Source organism: Nannobrachium achirus, assembly GCF_963921795.1.
Source record: "Nannobrachium achirus genome assembly, chromosome: 11".
NCBI classification, from domain to species: Eukaryota; Metazoa; Chordata; class Actinopteri; order Myctophiformes; family Myctophidae; genus Nannobrachium; species Nannobrachium achirus.
This window is the reverse complement of record NC_137820.1, coordinates 3949680-3965644: the sequence shown is the minus strand read 5'-3', so window position 1 is coordinate 3965644 and position 15965 is coordinate 3949680. Positions and strand designations below refer to the sequence as shown.

General features: G+C 45.4%; 1 protein-coding gene across 2 annotated transcripts in view; it reads right to left on the bottom strand.

Moving 5' to 3' along the window:
• Window positions 1–15965, bottom strand: part of LOC308293968 (protein phosphatase 1 regulatory subunit 12A) — a 78364-nt gene that overhangs the window by 17080 nt on the left and 45319 nt on the right. For both annotated transcript variants that reach the window (XM_080736648.1, XM_080736649.1), the window contains exons 12-15: window positions 14249–14340; window positions 12514–12612; window positions 11814–11900; window positions 10575–10766 (exon numbers count right to left, since the gene is read on the bottom strand). In XM_080736648.1, the coding sequence (XP_080592774.1) occupies window positions 10575–10766; window positions 11814–11900; window positions 12514–12612; window positions 14249–14340 (470 nt within the window). The remainder of the gene's footprint in view (window positions 1–10574; window positions 10767–11813; window positions 11901–12513; window positions 12613–14248; window positions 14341–15965) is intronic.

Genomic DNA, 15965 nt, shown 5'->3' with positions numbered 1-15965 from the left:
TTATTATGAATAGCACATTTAAACAATTGCATCTGTGTAGGCATCACTGTCACTATGTATGACATGTAAAGAAATATTTGTAATATTCATTGTTATTGTCGAATGTTTACTGTGACACACACTTAACTTTAATTTATTTATAATATTTTTCTTCTGAAATGGAGGTTTCATGTCACTGCAGTGCAGACACAGGCTCTGCTGCTGTGGAGTACACAGACTACAAGTGAACACAGCTGTGTGGGATTGCATCATGGCCTCTCTGTCCTATTGGTTGGCAGTTGAACCCTGCCCTTCTGTCTCATCAAGTGCAGCTTGTCTGCCCCCTACTGCTCGCCTACAACTGTCTCTGTGCTTGTTCTAATCAAGTTGGATGGTGTTCGATGCATGCTCTGTGCAACCACAGAACACCAAAGGACTCGCATCAGACTTCAAACCATGTGACTTCCATCCGGAATGAATTGTGCTGTCTCTGCCCCCCGCCTCCCCCCAGAACTCTGAAAGAACTTTGTGTCTTAATGTCTGTAGCCAGCCTAAGAATGCTTCCAAACTCTTGCACCACCTGCAAGTAATCATTGCTGTAGAGCAGGGGTCAGCAACCTTTTTGAAATGAAGTGCCATGTTTTTATTTTCTAGATAGTCAGCGTGCCACGTCAATGTCAACATTCATTTTAATGACTCCCCATCAAAAAAAGTTGAGACATATTTTGATTGACCAAATTCACGTTACGCATCTTCCTGGTGCTGACGTCACGGTCGAAGGGGAAACCCCTACTAAAAGCCCATAGAGTTAACACAGAAATCGCAAATGTAATGCAATTTCCGAATAGTAAAGTATAAAATACGGCTAGCATGATCGAGAACACAAGATAGTTAAAAGGCACAAAGCGTTATAATTTACTTTACCGTTCGAAATAATGATTTGTTGGCTTTAAGTCCAGCAATTTCTGCGTTAGTTTACCCTTTAAAGCTGACGTCAGCACCAGGAAGTTGCTGAGACATTTTCTGAGTGCGCGTGCGTGGGCGGGCTGTGAATAGGGTTTATTGTCAGGACATTGTTATAATGATCATTAGACTCAGAGCAATAACCCACATATCTCCCAGACTCTCCCCAGTCAGAGTTCAGAGTTTTAATGAATGTAGAATTATGTGCAGGATGTAATATGCTGCAAATTGGGTGACTTAATGTAATTGACCATGTTTAAAACAATATTTGATTTTAAAATATGAATCCTCTCTCTCACACTTCTGCCAGTGTGCCAGTGGTCACCCTCCCTGTGCCAATGTTGGCACCGTGCCTAAGGTTGCCCACCCCTGCTGTAGAGTGTTTATATTATATTACCAATAAGACTCCCTAATCGGGAGATAAGCGACCGTAGGTCGCTTATCTCCACAAATAGGGCAAAAAATTGTTTTTCCAAAATCTTCCTGATCCATGTTGATGACATGAGTGTAGACATGCTGTGTAGTGATTTTCGTGATTTTAGGGCAAAATCTGTAGGAGCAGTGTCCAAAAATGTGTTTTTAAAAATCGGCCTGAAGGTGGCGTTATATGGGACAGATTCATGTTGATGGGATGAGTGTAGACATACTGTGTAGCGATTTGCGTGATTTTAGGGCAAAAACTGTAGGAGCAGTGTCCAAAAATGTGTTTTAAAAATCGGCCTGAAGGTGGCGCTAGAAGAGGGCCATGTGAGAAATGAGGGGTGGGGTCTCCGCGTTGCCTTGGCGGACGAATAGGTACCGGCCCCGGCTCTCCCGGACGCTCCTAGCCCGAGTTACGGCATTTTATGTGAGCTGCAGTGGAGGGGGTCCTCCACTGGGGGCGCCACCACTTTTGCATCCGTTCTGGAGCACCAGGAGTGGGTGGTCCCCAGGAATTCCCCGTGAGCAGCCCCGTTGGGGTGGTCATTTGGTCATTTTTGCACATTTGGTCATTTTTTACACCTGGGGGTCCCCCAGGGACCTGGGGGTCCCTGAAGCTCCGGGGGTCCTTGGAGGTTGTAGTTTGGCAGGTAAGGAGTGTGTGTGCAAAATTTGGCATGGATGGGGGCAACGGTTGTTTTCACTTTCTCTCACTCTAGGCATGACAACATCATTATTTAAAGCATTTTATTTTGGAGCCCCACACACTATTTAAGCACTTGTACAGAAACCTAACTTACAGTATCGGTATTCGGTATCGGCAAGTACTCAAATTAAGTACTCGTACTTGTACTTGGTCAGCAAAAAAGTGGTATCGGGACATCCCTATTTTTTACCCAAATAATAATCACTGACCCCATCATTAACTGTGTGGTATGCTGGTGTAATTCAGCCTCCTGGCCACTAGTTGTCTATATAAGGACGATTGTGGTTTGTAGAAACGCCCAGAGGAAGACCCACGTGGTTGGAAGGAAAAGCTGTGGTGGATTTCCTTTTAGGATTTGTTATTGTGATCCAACCAGACCAAGGAAAGCATGGTAAACACAGCCCTGGCTCAGCGCCAGAGACAGTGTTCCTGACGCTAAGCCAAAGGGTTTCTGCTCCTTGGATCAGGAGGGCACTTGAACATTAAGTGGTCCACTAAGTGGCTGCCGTGTTGAGTGGTCGAATGGGTGGGCCATCTATATAGCACATATAGATACTATAGGACAAGGGTCTTCAACAGGGGGTCCTCAGAGTTACTACAGGGGGTCCACTTTTCCCTTTTATTAACCACTTGCCAAAAATAGCAGATCCATAAGCTCACTATGCCTCACACTGCGAGGCGTTGTGAGCTTGTAGATTGTCTATTTTTGTCAAAGTTTGCTGAAGAAGTGGAAAAGAGCAGACTAAGTACAGAGTGAAAGGTCAAGTTTATTAAGTATTGACGGTTCAAGTGGTTAAATATCTGAAAACACAAATTGACATGAATCCAAAATACACTGATGATTGTGCTGTCAAACAATGAAACTATATGGAATCTATGAACAGGTTGTGGGGGTCCCTGCTTCATCTCTCTCTCAACTAAGAGGTCCTTGGCCTGAACACTTTGGATACCCATGCACTATACTATAAAGGAAAAACATTGAAGACCCATGGTATAAGCTATACAGTATTATACACCAGGGATCTAACAGTTTTACAGTGCTTGAAATATACACCTGTGTTCTGTATGACAACACAACCGACATTTATGAAAATGTCAATGATATGGGGAGAGAGATGGGGAATGACATGTGGCAAAAGTCGTCCGGATCGGGAATTGAACCGGCGACGCCAGCAGGCATCATAGTCTAGTATGTGGTATGCACCTGGACCACTTGGCCAGCCCCATCAGTGTATTTGTATTTTCAGATATTTAACCACATGAACCATCAAAAATACTTAGTAAACTTCACCTTTCACTCTGTACTTGGTGTGCTATTTTCCCCCCTCTACACCAAACCTCTTTGCCAAAAATAGCAGATCTACAACTCTGCAGATCTACAAGCTCACAACACCTCGTGCTGCGAAGCATTGTCAGCTTGTAGATCTGCTATATTTGGCTAAGGTTCTCAGAATATGGACGCTAGGGTTCAAGTGGTTAATATGAAAAAGGAGAAAAAGGTTTCTATCACACATAGATTTGGAGGACCCCCTATAGTAACTCTGAGGACCCCCTAGGGGTCCCGGACCCCCTGTTGAAGACCCTTGCGGTAGGCTATGTCACAGAGATATATCTGTTTCCATCAGAACTGACTGAAAATAACTTTATACTTGATGTTTAACCACTTGAACCCCAGTATGCCTATTCTGGGGGGAAGGTTCACCAACAATAGCCGATCTACAAGCACGTTGTGAGCTTGTAGATCGGCTATTTTGGTGAAGAGAGTAGGGTAGATATAAAAAAAAAAAAAAAAATCAAGTACAGTGCAAATCAGGTCTGTTTTACTAAGCGTAGTGAAGTGATATTAATGTAGTGATATTGAGATGAATTCCAAACATTACCAGATTATTCTGCGGCCCCCCTGGACTGGCATCACAGCACCCCAGGGTGCCCCGACACCCACTTTGGGAAACCCTGATATACACTATACTGACACAGAGCTATTTAACTTTTCCCCACAAAACAACATAATGCAGTTCTAACCAGTGTTGTGACTAACGCGGTACAAACTAAAGTGACAGCGTTATGTACAGTAAAGCTGGTTGCACACTGCTGCGTTTTTCGGGCCGAATATCAGAGTTAATTTTGGAGCCCGCAAATAAAAAATCAACCTCACGTTATGTCAGTCACGTTTGCACACTGCCGCCCGTTTCGCGCACCATTCGGTCCCTTGCTCTCTCTATCTCTCTCTCTCTCCTTGCCCTGAAAAACGCATTTCGCAACGAAAAACGCAGCAGTGTGCAACCACCTTAACACAACTACTTTTCTCTGTAACTAACAGCCTAACTGTAACACCATTAGAGTTACTGCAGGGGTCTTCAACGTTTCAGGCCAAGGACCCCTTAGTTGAGAGAGAGATGAAGCAGGGACCCCCACTACACATCGCATAAGATTGGGTAGCAGATATTCATCGATTTCATATACAGCTTAGACTTGTTTGACAGCACAGTATTGTCTGTGTAGGTTGGATTAATGTGTATTGTCATACATTTAACCACTTGACTGTCAATACCTACTAGTCTGATTTTCTTTTCCCTCTACACCAATCCTCTGTGCCAAAAGATAGCCGATCTACAAGCTCAGCTTGAGAGCTTGTAGATCTTCTATTCTTTGACTAATGTTCCACTAAAAATACAGGGATGACCAAATGATTAATGTAAAAAACATGATCCTATAACACAAAGATTTGGCGGCCCCCCCTGTAGTAACTCTGAGGACCCCCAAGGGGTCCCGGACCCCCTGTTGAAGACCCCCTGAGTGACTGTGATTTAAATGGGTGCGTTACTGCGTTACATGTGATCCAACTGAACTGGTGTGGGAACTGAAACTGGACCAGAAACAAGAACACAAAAAGAACAAGCCCAGTCTGTTTCTCTGCATGTTGCAGGTTGTCAACTTGTTGAAACACAGTTCAACTCTGGCAGGGGAGGTGTGTGTGTGTGTGTGTGTGTGTGTGTGTGTGTGTGTGTGTGTGTGTGTGTGTGTGTGTGTGTGTGTGTGTGTGTGTGTGTGTGTGTGTGCGCGTGCGTGCATGCGTGCGTGTCTGTGTGCGTGTGTGCGTGCGTGCGTGCGTGCGTGCGTGCGTCAGACAGCTGCTCCTACAGTACCTGCTTCATCTAAGACCTTTCACTGAAAATGAAGTATTAGGCGTCGCCTGAAGTGTCCTTAATTTAGCAAGCTGCCTCAAGCCTTCTGTAAGCGGCGGTTAAGGCGCATACCACAATTGGCCAGGCTCTAATGCGAGTCGAGGGTTCGAATCCCAAGCCAGATAGCACTTGCTGTGTGTCACTCATCTCTCCCTGGTTCATTCTACACTGTATCTAATAAGGGCAGAAAGGCCCCCTAGTAGGGGGAAATAAGGGCAACAAATGGCCAAAACGTTACGCGTTGGATACAAGCACCACATTTGGTACAGATGTCCCTTGGGTCATTATAAAACATCCTAGAAGCCAAAAAATTCTTAAACAGGAAGTGAGTTATGGACAAAAATCTAAATGGACGCCTAAACTGTTGACCGTTCACTCAAAAGACACAAAAAGAATCTCCAAAAAGTATAAGATTTGGCACACATGTCTCTTGGGTCATCCTAAGACATCCTAGAAGGGGTGCCCAAAGGAATCTAAAACAGGAAGTGAAGTATTGGTGATTGACTCCTAAGACAACTAAAGGATCTCATAAAAGCATACAATTTGGCATTCGTGTCCCTTGGATCATCCTAAAGGCCTCTCCATACTTCGACCGAAATGTTCGGTGAGTTGTGTTTTCCGACGTGCAAATTTCCAAACTCTTGTTCGGTCCAATGCTTTTCAGAAGTGCCGAGGGATATAATTTTATGGTAGAAAAGGACCTTTTGACCGAAAACTGCGGTTTCGGTCGAAGTATGGAGAGGCCTTTAGACATCCTAGAAGGGGTGGCAACTGCGGTTTTCCCGGTGACCCTGAGCACAACGCTGTGGGCACGGGAGTGTGGGGAATTCTAGAACACAGTATAACACACCGATGGAGAGGTTAGCATTATGTATTGAGAGGCACTCTTGTTTAATGTTTTCCATTTAATGATTTCCTTTATCACCATCTTGCGCTAATGCACACAACCTTTTTCGCCAGGATTTAAGGTTTTAGTTGTTTCTCATAAGCTCGCAACCCTCCTTGCCCATCAGCCCCCACCGTTGCGCTCAGGGTCACTGGGAAAACCGCGGTCGCGAAGGGGTGCCCAAAATAATCAGAAACATGAAGTGAGTTATTGACCAAATTGAAAATGGCCAAGAAGGACTTGTTTGCTCAAAATTGTCTCTAAATGGAATTAACCATTCCTCGCATGCAGGCTGCACTGCTACAACATTCAAATTGAGCAGAAATCTAACAGTTTTACAGTGCTTGACACATACACCTGTGTTCTGTATGACAACACAACCGACATTTATGAAAATGTCAATGATAAGGAAGGACTTGTTTACTCAAAATTGTCTGTATGTTGACTGCTACAACATTCAAATCGAGCAGTTTAACAATCTGGCATTTGGTCCAGAAACCTGAAAGCTTTGCAATCTCTACCATCTCCTGAAAAATATGGATGAGTTGCTGATTCATGGACACCTTTATGGACTCTCTTGCTGGAGGCTGCCAAAGATGGTGGAGAACTCCAGTGTGGCTGCAGAGCGTAGCCCCTCTGTCCGAGAAAGTGTATGAAATGGCACACATGAATAGTTACTAAACACTAGATTTTTGGGGCCGATACCGATCACCAATCAACTGGAGTCAGTATCTGCCGATACCGATATTCCCGATCACAGCGTCAAATCCATAAATCCTTTAGTAAACATTAGTAGATTGCAGGCAGAGGTCTTTTAGTGTCCAATTCAACTTGTAGGAGTTGAAGCTGAGGTTACATTCAGTCCCACAGATAAATATTGCAGACTTGTAGATCGGCAAAGCCGATACCGATCAAAGCCGATACCGATCAAAGCCGATAGAGGCATTTATCGTCCAATCGCGATCACTCACCGATCAATCGGCACATTAAACACTAATATCAAAAAACAGTAATGATCTAGAAGAAAAGATAGAGTGAAGATAGAGTGCAAAATAAATAGGCTAAGCGGAGTAAAATAAAATATGGAGAAGATAAGAAGATGCAGAGTAAAATAAATACGAATTTGCAGAAGGTTAGATAAATAAAGAAGATTCAAAGGGTAAAGTAAATACAAATTGCAGTAAGTAAAACAAATAAGATTTACAGTTTACAATTTAGGCATTTAGCAGACGCTCTTAATCAAGAGCAAAGAAATAGTGATCTAAGAAAAACGTTCAGTAATAACATAAAAATGCTATCTGCAATTTGGTCTTTGAGGGTAGGCTGGTGCTACGTTAAGTCCTAGGAGGAGTCTGAAGAGGTGAGTCTTCAGGCCACGGTGGAAGCTAGGGAGTGAGTCTACAGTTCTAATGGCAATAGGGAGTTTATGGGCCAGGAGGGAGAAGAGTCTAGGACGAGTGGATCGTTGTCCTCCTGGGTTTTTTAGCGATGGTTCTGTCTGCTTCCCTGTGTCCGCTGATCTGAGTGAGGAGGGGGGTGGGGGGATGGAGGACTTTGGGCTGCTTTGAAGGCCAGCATCAGTTTTCTATTGGTTACTCATGAGACAGTAGACTTCTTGCTCCGTTCAGAGAGAGTGCACATGCGCTGGCGTTCTGATCCGCTCGGTGACAGCGTCTCACAAATCGACTATTTTTAACACGTTTAACACTTTGCCGAAATAGAATGGGGGTTGGTAGATTAGCCGTGAAATTTCTATTATTGTATTGTGATCTGAGACATAATATTATGTTTATAAACATGAGCCCGCCGCCACTCCTTCTTGGACAGCGCCGTTGTTTTTTTTGTTTTTTTTTCCCAGGTCATTAGCTCACCGTGATTTTCTCGTTCTCCGTTGGGATAGAATGGGGGTTTTGGCCGATCATCGATCTCCCCGTGCGTTTCGCGTGCGCGATCCCTTCACGTAAATGTCCCCGCAAATAATCCATGTGTGACTCAAAAGCAGAACTGAAAATTTTCGCTAGCATAGCCCCTAGCATGGCTGCTGTAGAAGCACCAGGGTACAGACAGTAACCGAATGGGGGAATATGCCTTGGAAAAGGAAAGGCCAATGACATCACTTCTGCTTCATGTCAGCCCAGCCATGAGCTATCAATGCACGAGTGGTGACTAGGGAAGGTTAGACGATCGCCGATTTTCGGATCAAAATCATTTATTTCGGTAAATACGGGAAAGTACGGGAAAGTACGATTGGCTGCCCCTCCCCCCCTAGGAAGTCCGATATAGTACGATTTTAACATTAAGGGGCTCCCCGTGGCTTTGAAAGGGTTAAGACATATTTTTTACAAGATTTCACATATGGCCATGTTGGCATATTAGCCTATTTTAACCCACTTTTAATCTTTTAACGATCGGTCCTACCAATCAAAAGTTATCGTCTTGTTTGTTTTGCCGGTCAGCTAGCGACCTTAGGCATTAGCCTGCCTGACAGCTTGCTAGAGCCAACAAACATCTTCAGAAGAATCCTCTACCTACGGATAAGAACCGTGTGGATCCAACACTACTACATCATCATCTCGTCTTCCAATTACAGACGGTATTGTGGTAATTACCGCACCCCCCCCCGTATCTATTAATTAAGGTTCGGCGATAAGCCAAAATATTCCTATCATCTGCGCAAAATTCGCCACTCCACAGTCTTATAAGCCCGACTGCCGAGTTATACTTCCCCGTACAGCACAGCGGGTCTGGCTTTAGTTACCAGACTTGACAGAAAAGGTTGCAAGATCGCCGACGGGGCACACTCGCTCCTGCAATTGCAGTCAGCGACGTGGTGGAAAAAGGACTCTAGATTTTCTAAGTGGACAATCCCATCGTCAGTCGGTAGAAAACCTAGCCTCTAGCGCTAGACTCATTTTCGGTTTTAGTCATCGCGCTCCGCCCGTATGAATAAAAAAGAAACTGCCTCAAGGTATGTATACAGTAAATAAACATACTTGTGTCGTGTGGATTATGGATACAGTTCAACGCTGCAGCAGTAGGCTAGGAGGCTGCAGCAGTAGGCTAGGAGGCTGCAGCAGTAGGCTAGGAGGCTGCAGCAGTAGGCTAGGAGGCTGCAGTAGGCTAGGAGGCTGCAGCAGTAGGCTACGAGGCTGCAGCAGTAGGCTACGAGGCTGCAGCAGCAGTAGGCTATGAGGCTGCAGCAGTAGGCTACGAGGCTGCAGCAGCAGTAGGCTAGGAGACTGCAGCAGTAGGCTAGGAGGCTGCAGCAGTAGGCTACGAGGCTGCAGCAGTAGGCTAGGAGACTGCAGCAGTAGGCTAGGAGGCTGCAGCAGTAGGCTACGAGGCTGCAGCAGTAGGCTAGGAGGCTGCAGCAGTAGGCTAGGAGGCTGCAGCAGTAGGCTAGGAGGCTGCAGCAGTAGGCTACAAGGCTGCAGCAGTAGGCTACAAGGCTGCAGCAGTAGGCTAGGAGGCTGCAGCAGTAGGCTAGGAGGCTGCAGCAGTAGGCTAGGCTGCAGCAGTAGGCTAGGAGGCTGCAGCAGTAGGCTAGGAGGCTGCAGCAGTAGGCTACGAGGCTGCAGCAGTAGGCTACAAGGCTGCAGCAGTAGGCTACAAGGCTGCAGCAGTAGGCTAGGCTGCAGCAGTAGGCTAGGAGGCTGCAGCACTAGGCTAGGAGGCTGCAGCAGTAGGCTACAAGGCTGCAGCAGTAGGCTACAAGGCTGCAGCAGTAGGCTACAAGGCTGCAGCAGTAGGCTACAAGGCTGCAGCAGTAGGCTAGGCTGCAGCAGTAGGCTAGGAGGCTGCAGCACTAGGCTAGGAGGCTGCAGCAGTAGGCTACAAGGCTGCAGCAGTAGGCTACAAGGCTAAGGCTGCAGCAGTAGGCTACAAGGCTGCAGCAGTAGGCTACAAGGCTGCAGCAGTAGGCTAGGCTGCAGCAGTAGGCTAGGAGGCTGCAGCAGTAGGCTAGGAGGCTGCAGCAGTAGGCTAGGCTGCAGCAGTAGGCTAGGAGGCTGCAGCAGTAGGCTAGAAGGCTGCAGCAGTAGGCTACGAGGCTACTGCTGCTGCTCCAGTGTCCAGAGAGGATTTCTGTGTCTGTCCATGTGACGGCCCCAGCTTCCCACAGCACAAACATGGGGGCAGACCTCCATTCAGAAACACCCCCACTTAGAAATATCCCCATTCAGAAATACCCCCACTGAGGTACGCAGCCCAGGGCAGAGCAGCATGGAGCGCATGCGGTCCTCGCTTCTCCCCCGTTTTAAAACTAGCTCGCTCTCAATAAAAAATACTTTTTTGAACGCTGTAAGGACCCTGACACCGCGGTATGGTGGTTACTGTGACCAGCCCTAGTATCGTATCGCTATTAAATGTCTCGTTACTCCCCTACAGTCTATGTTCAGATAGATATAACACAAACTAGCTCCAGACTCTCACTCACTTGCGTCTCTGCTTGGTCTCCGTGTCGCCCACAGTGGAGGTGGTGTTGGTGGTGGTGGTGGTGGAGGTGGTTCCAGAGGTGGAGGAGGAGACAGTACCAGGGGTGGAGGAGGAGGAGGAGGTGGTGGTGCTTCCAGAGGTGGAGGTGGTGACGGAGGGCTGCTCCTTCTTCTCCGTGGCTTCCTGAGTGAGTCTGAGGGACCAGACACCAGTGGCGTTTAAGACTTATTCGCAAAATCTTTTTGTGGAAACACTTCAAAATGCGAATAAACTTTCATTATCCACCAAAAATGTTATCTGCTTTTGGAGGAGGTGGATTTTGAGGCTGTATCGAATAAACTAAATGCGCATTTGTGAATGGAAACGGGTCAGACAATAAATGCGAATAGATTATGACGTTCTGGGTCCATATCGTCCAACAACTTAACACTTTCCCCTGCTGCTTAACGTCCGTTAGCCCACAAAACAAACCAGTTGTTTGTTACACATGGAGTGACACTGTGTGTAAATTCCTCCCGTTTTCACCTCCTGGAGTCAAGCCATCCGTAGCTAACCCTTCCTCATCACACAGTGTTGCATGCCAAAAGTGGCCGATCTACAAGCTCACAGCAGCTCGCATCCACGTCTCCGTGCAGCGTTGTGAGCTTGCAGATCGGCCACCTTCCAGAGGACGCTGAAACTTTGCAGGATGAGTGCACTGTGCAGCGATCGAGTCACAGCAGTCAGACGTGGGTTTCAGGGTTTCAGTGTTGTGGCACTCTGCTTCGCCTCGTGCCACAACACTGAAACAGTGGTAAATCAGCCAACAATGGAGAGAAAAGCTGACAAACAGCCTCAAAAAACATGCACATCCAAAGCCATATAGGCTGGGTGCTGGACTAAAAGTAATCAATAATACAAAAGAAAAGAGTCCGCACACCAAATTTGCAGTTCCCAATATAGAGCTTTACTGTGGTAACGTTTCGAGCTGTATGCTCTTCCTCAAATCAGCCAACAACCCACAACCCTTGAATGGTAAATTGCTTTTCTAACACTTTTACCATATAAATGAAAGAAAACACAGTTGTAACTTTAAATGTTACAACTGCAACACAACAGTGGGCCATGAGCCAACTCAAGGTCGTTGACTGATTTACCACTGTTTTAAGCCAATCAGAATCCAGTATCTGAACATGTGACCACAAAAAGTGGTAGAAATCTTTTTTGGGTGAAATACCCCTTTAATGGGTTAAATGTTTACCTCTGAGACACGAGGTTGTTGAGGCGGTTGAGGCCGGAGGAGGCGGAGCTTATACCCGGGTCGTCCAGTCTCCTCCCATAAGACGAGCTGGAAAAAAAAAACACGACACGAGTAAAAACTACGTCAACCAAACAAACAACCATACAAACAGACCTTTTAAACAGCAAACTACGTTAAAACAAACTTCATGCACGTCAGTGGCAACGCAAAACAAAAGGTAGCAGTGTAACAACGAAGCAAACATCCAATCACACGGGGTTTAGGATGGGGGGGAGAGGGGAGGGGGGGAAAGGGGTGGAAAAAGTACTCACATTTTATACTCAAGTAAAAGTATCAATACTGCAATGTAGAAATACTTTGTTACAAGTAACAGTCTGGAATTCAAAATGTACTTGAAGTAAAAGTTCAAAAGTATTGGCATCAAAATGTACTTAAAGTAAAGTTTTCAAACAGCCTAGGTATAAAATAGGGCTAAAGTGGGTTAATGTATGTTTTATAATACAATCATTTATACCTGCAGAGTAACTGGTAACTAAAGTTTTCAAATAATTGTAGTGGAGTAAAAATACAACATTTGGATCTGAGATGTAGTGGATAGAAGTAAAAGTATTGAAAATACACAAGTAAAGTACGAATACCTCGAATCGTCCTTAAGTACAGTACTTAGAGTAAATGTACTTAGTTACTTTACGTGACTGACCTGCGTGGCAGGAAGGTGTTGGAGGCGGAGCCAGTGAGGTCGCTCCCTGATTGGCTGCTGTGAAGGCGTCGGGTGTAGGAGGAGCTACGGCTCAACCAGCTGAGAGACACACACGTTATGCAACAGTAGTGACACAGTACACGCACGCGCGCACACACACACACACACACACACACACACACACACACACACACACACACACACACACACACACACACACACACACACACTAGGGGTGGACAATATAATCAATATGGCAATACATTGTGATGGTTTATTTGCCAATACTGTATCGATACTTCAGGCCATAGTATCGCGATACTTTGAGGAAAATAAAATATGTTCCCATGCATTATACATAGGAACCAATGGTAGAAGTCCGGTCCTGACACTCCGCTGCCTTTAGATGTCGCTGTACTATAGTAGCTACATCCCCTTCCCACGGTTCAGTGAGTGAGGTCTCTCGAGAAAATGGCTGCGAACGACGAAAGCAACAACATTAGAGCAGCGCCTTCAGCTATTAAAGCTGATATATCGCAATAGTATCGTATCGCAAAAAAATCACAATATATCGTGATACTATTGCATCGTGACCCAAGTATCGTGATATGTATTGCATCGTGAGATTCTTGCCAATATCCACCCCTAGCACACACACACGCATAAACAAATAAACACACGCACGCACGCACACATACATACACGCACATAGTACACAGACCAGTGGTGGAAGAAGTACTCTGCTATAGACCTTATTCACACCGTGGCCATCTTGAATCACATGACCACATGGGGTGGCAACGAAGCCAATCAGAAGCGGCAAGACCTGCCCGCAGCAGCTTCTGATTGGCTGTGTTGCCACCCCATAAGGTAGATTGTTTACTTAACTCGTTGATTGCCAAGGCCAGAGTTTCCCCGAGTTTAGATTGATTCAATTTGATTCAAAACAATCCAAAATCGCCAAATCCGCAGGGACTAAGTGCCCCACAGTCAGTGAGAAAAAAAGGTAAGAAAATTGCGGCAGGCAACCGTGAAAGTCAGTTTTTTTCTTAGTAATCAATGAGTTAAAACACTTATCCCAAAAATAGGTAGTTGACCGGAGTCCCTTAGGGCTCTGTACCAGTCTCTTTTCTGTTCTCACTCCACACTGAATAGAGAGTATGCACTGGGACACGCCCCCCTATGCACTGGGACACGCCCCCCTCAGCTAGACTGAGTGGTAACATTGGAGCGTTGGTAGTTTGGAAGTGCTCGTTGGGAATCACTAAACGGTCCTGTGTACCACCTGTTTATAAACTGCACATAATGCAGGAGGCAGCGGGACGTTGGCTTACAGAAAACTAGCGCTTACAAATAATCACCTGCAAGGAAATAGCTCATAACACATCTATGTTGGATTTTCATGAAACAGATGCAGATAGAAAGAGGATAATTCTAGCTTTCCATACAGCTGCAATGTTTGAGGTTAACCTTGTTTAATTCCGCAAATCCCATGTTTTGGTGTCTGGATTTCATTTATTTTTTTCTTTTTTTTTTCTGAGAAGTGCAGCGATCAATTCACTTATTTTTTTTCTTCAGCTTTCGTCAGTTCGTAAAATGAAACATGTCCTATCCCTTTAAGCACAGTAGTTTAATTACAGTACTTTAGGTACAATACTTGGAGTGAATGTACTTTAGCTACTTTCCACCACTGGTAAAGACACACTTGTTTTGCCATGCGATGGCGTGCTCTCACCTGTTGGAGGCGCTGTCTGCGGTGCTGCTGCTGTCTGGGATGCTGAACAGTCTGCGTGTGGGGGTGGGGGGCACGCGGGCCAGCCTGGGCTCCTGGGAATCAAACCAGCAACCATCACATTAATTATGGCTTTTATTACAGCCCAGGATGGCAGACCTACAAGCTCACAACGCCCCGCGGACGCAGTCTGTCGTGAACTTGTAGATCAGCTATTCTCAGTTCAGAAACCTTCGCTGCCAGTGACATCGTCGATGGAGATTCCAAGCTAACAGGAAATGCAGGCCTGGGAAGTTACATGATAGTACCGTATAATAGAGGAATAGAAACCACATTCATTTTTTGAAAATCTCGTTTGAAATGACCAAATAAATCTTCCTATCGATGATGGCTCTGGGTGAGGTCTGTGGACAGTTCAGAAACCTGTCTACCAGTGACATCATCCAGTAGGCAGGTTTTTTAAACTCATTTACTGCCGTCTGACGAGTTTCACAAGTTATTTTCAACGGTCCAGGCTGCTTGCCACTCTTTTCTACACCAGTCCCCTGCCTTCCCCCTACACTGCCACCATGCAAGATGTCTTTGTAAAGAAAATCATTGTGATTAGCAAATTAAATGTGTTTTTGCCATTGAACATTGTACGATTATGAATACGAATTTAACTTTCACAAAGTGAAAAGCATGAACCAAATGGACCCGTAAGATCTTTGCAAATAAAACGTTTGAGAACCACCACGTGTCTATGATGCGTTATTTAAAATGACTATATCTATCTCTCTATTTTCTTCAAAGATAGATAGAAATATAGGCTACTGTGTAGCGAATATTAGAGCCTATATAACCCCATGCACCTGATTGCACTAATTGCACTAATCTATCTCTATTCTCTGAATATCGTGAGTAATATCAATATCGAGGTATTCAGCAATGTTATCGAATATCGAAAGCGGTCCTAATATCGCCCAGCCTTAGTGAGGACCAAGTATAAAGGAATCCGCTGCCGTGTAGCCGCGGTGTCGCTTGACAACGCAGTTACGATTGGTGCTCTGTGGATTAGTCTGTATGAAGATACGATTGGTGCTCTGTGGATTAGTCTGTATGAAGATACGATTGGTGCTCTGTGGATTAGTCTGTATGAAGATACGATTGGTGCTCTGTGGATTAGTCTGTATGAAGATACGGTTGGTGCTCTGTGGATTAGTCTGTATGAAGATACGATTGGTGCTCTGTGGATTAGTCTGTATGAAGATACGATTGGTGCTCTGTGGATTAGTCTGTATGAAGATACGGTTGGTGCTCTGTGGATTAGTCTGTATGAAGATACGATTGGTGCTCTGTGGATTAGTCTGTATGAAGATACGATTGGTGCTCTGTGGATTAGTCTGTATGAAGATACGATTGGTGCTCTGTGGATTAGTCTGTATGAAGATACGGTTGGTGCTCTGTGGATTAGTCTGTATGAAGATACGATTGGTGCTCTGTGGATTAGTCTGTATGAAGATACGGTTGGTGCTCTGTGGATTAGTCTGTATGAAGATACGGTTGAAAATGGCTGAATGAGCACACTTATCTTAGACTGAAGACTCAATGTATACCACACACTAAATTAAGCTTAAACCTGGTTGTCTTCAAAGTCTAAGCTGTGCGCACACACACACACACACACACACACACACACACACACACACACGCACGCACACACGCACACACGCACACACAC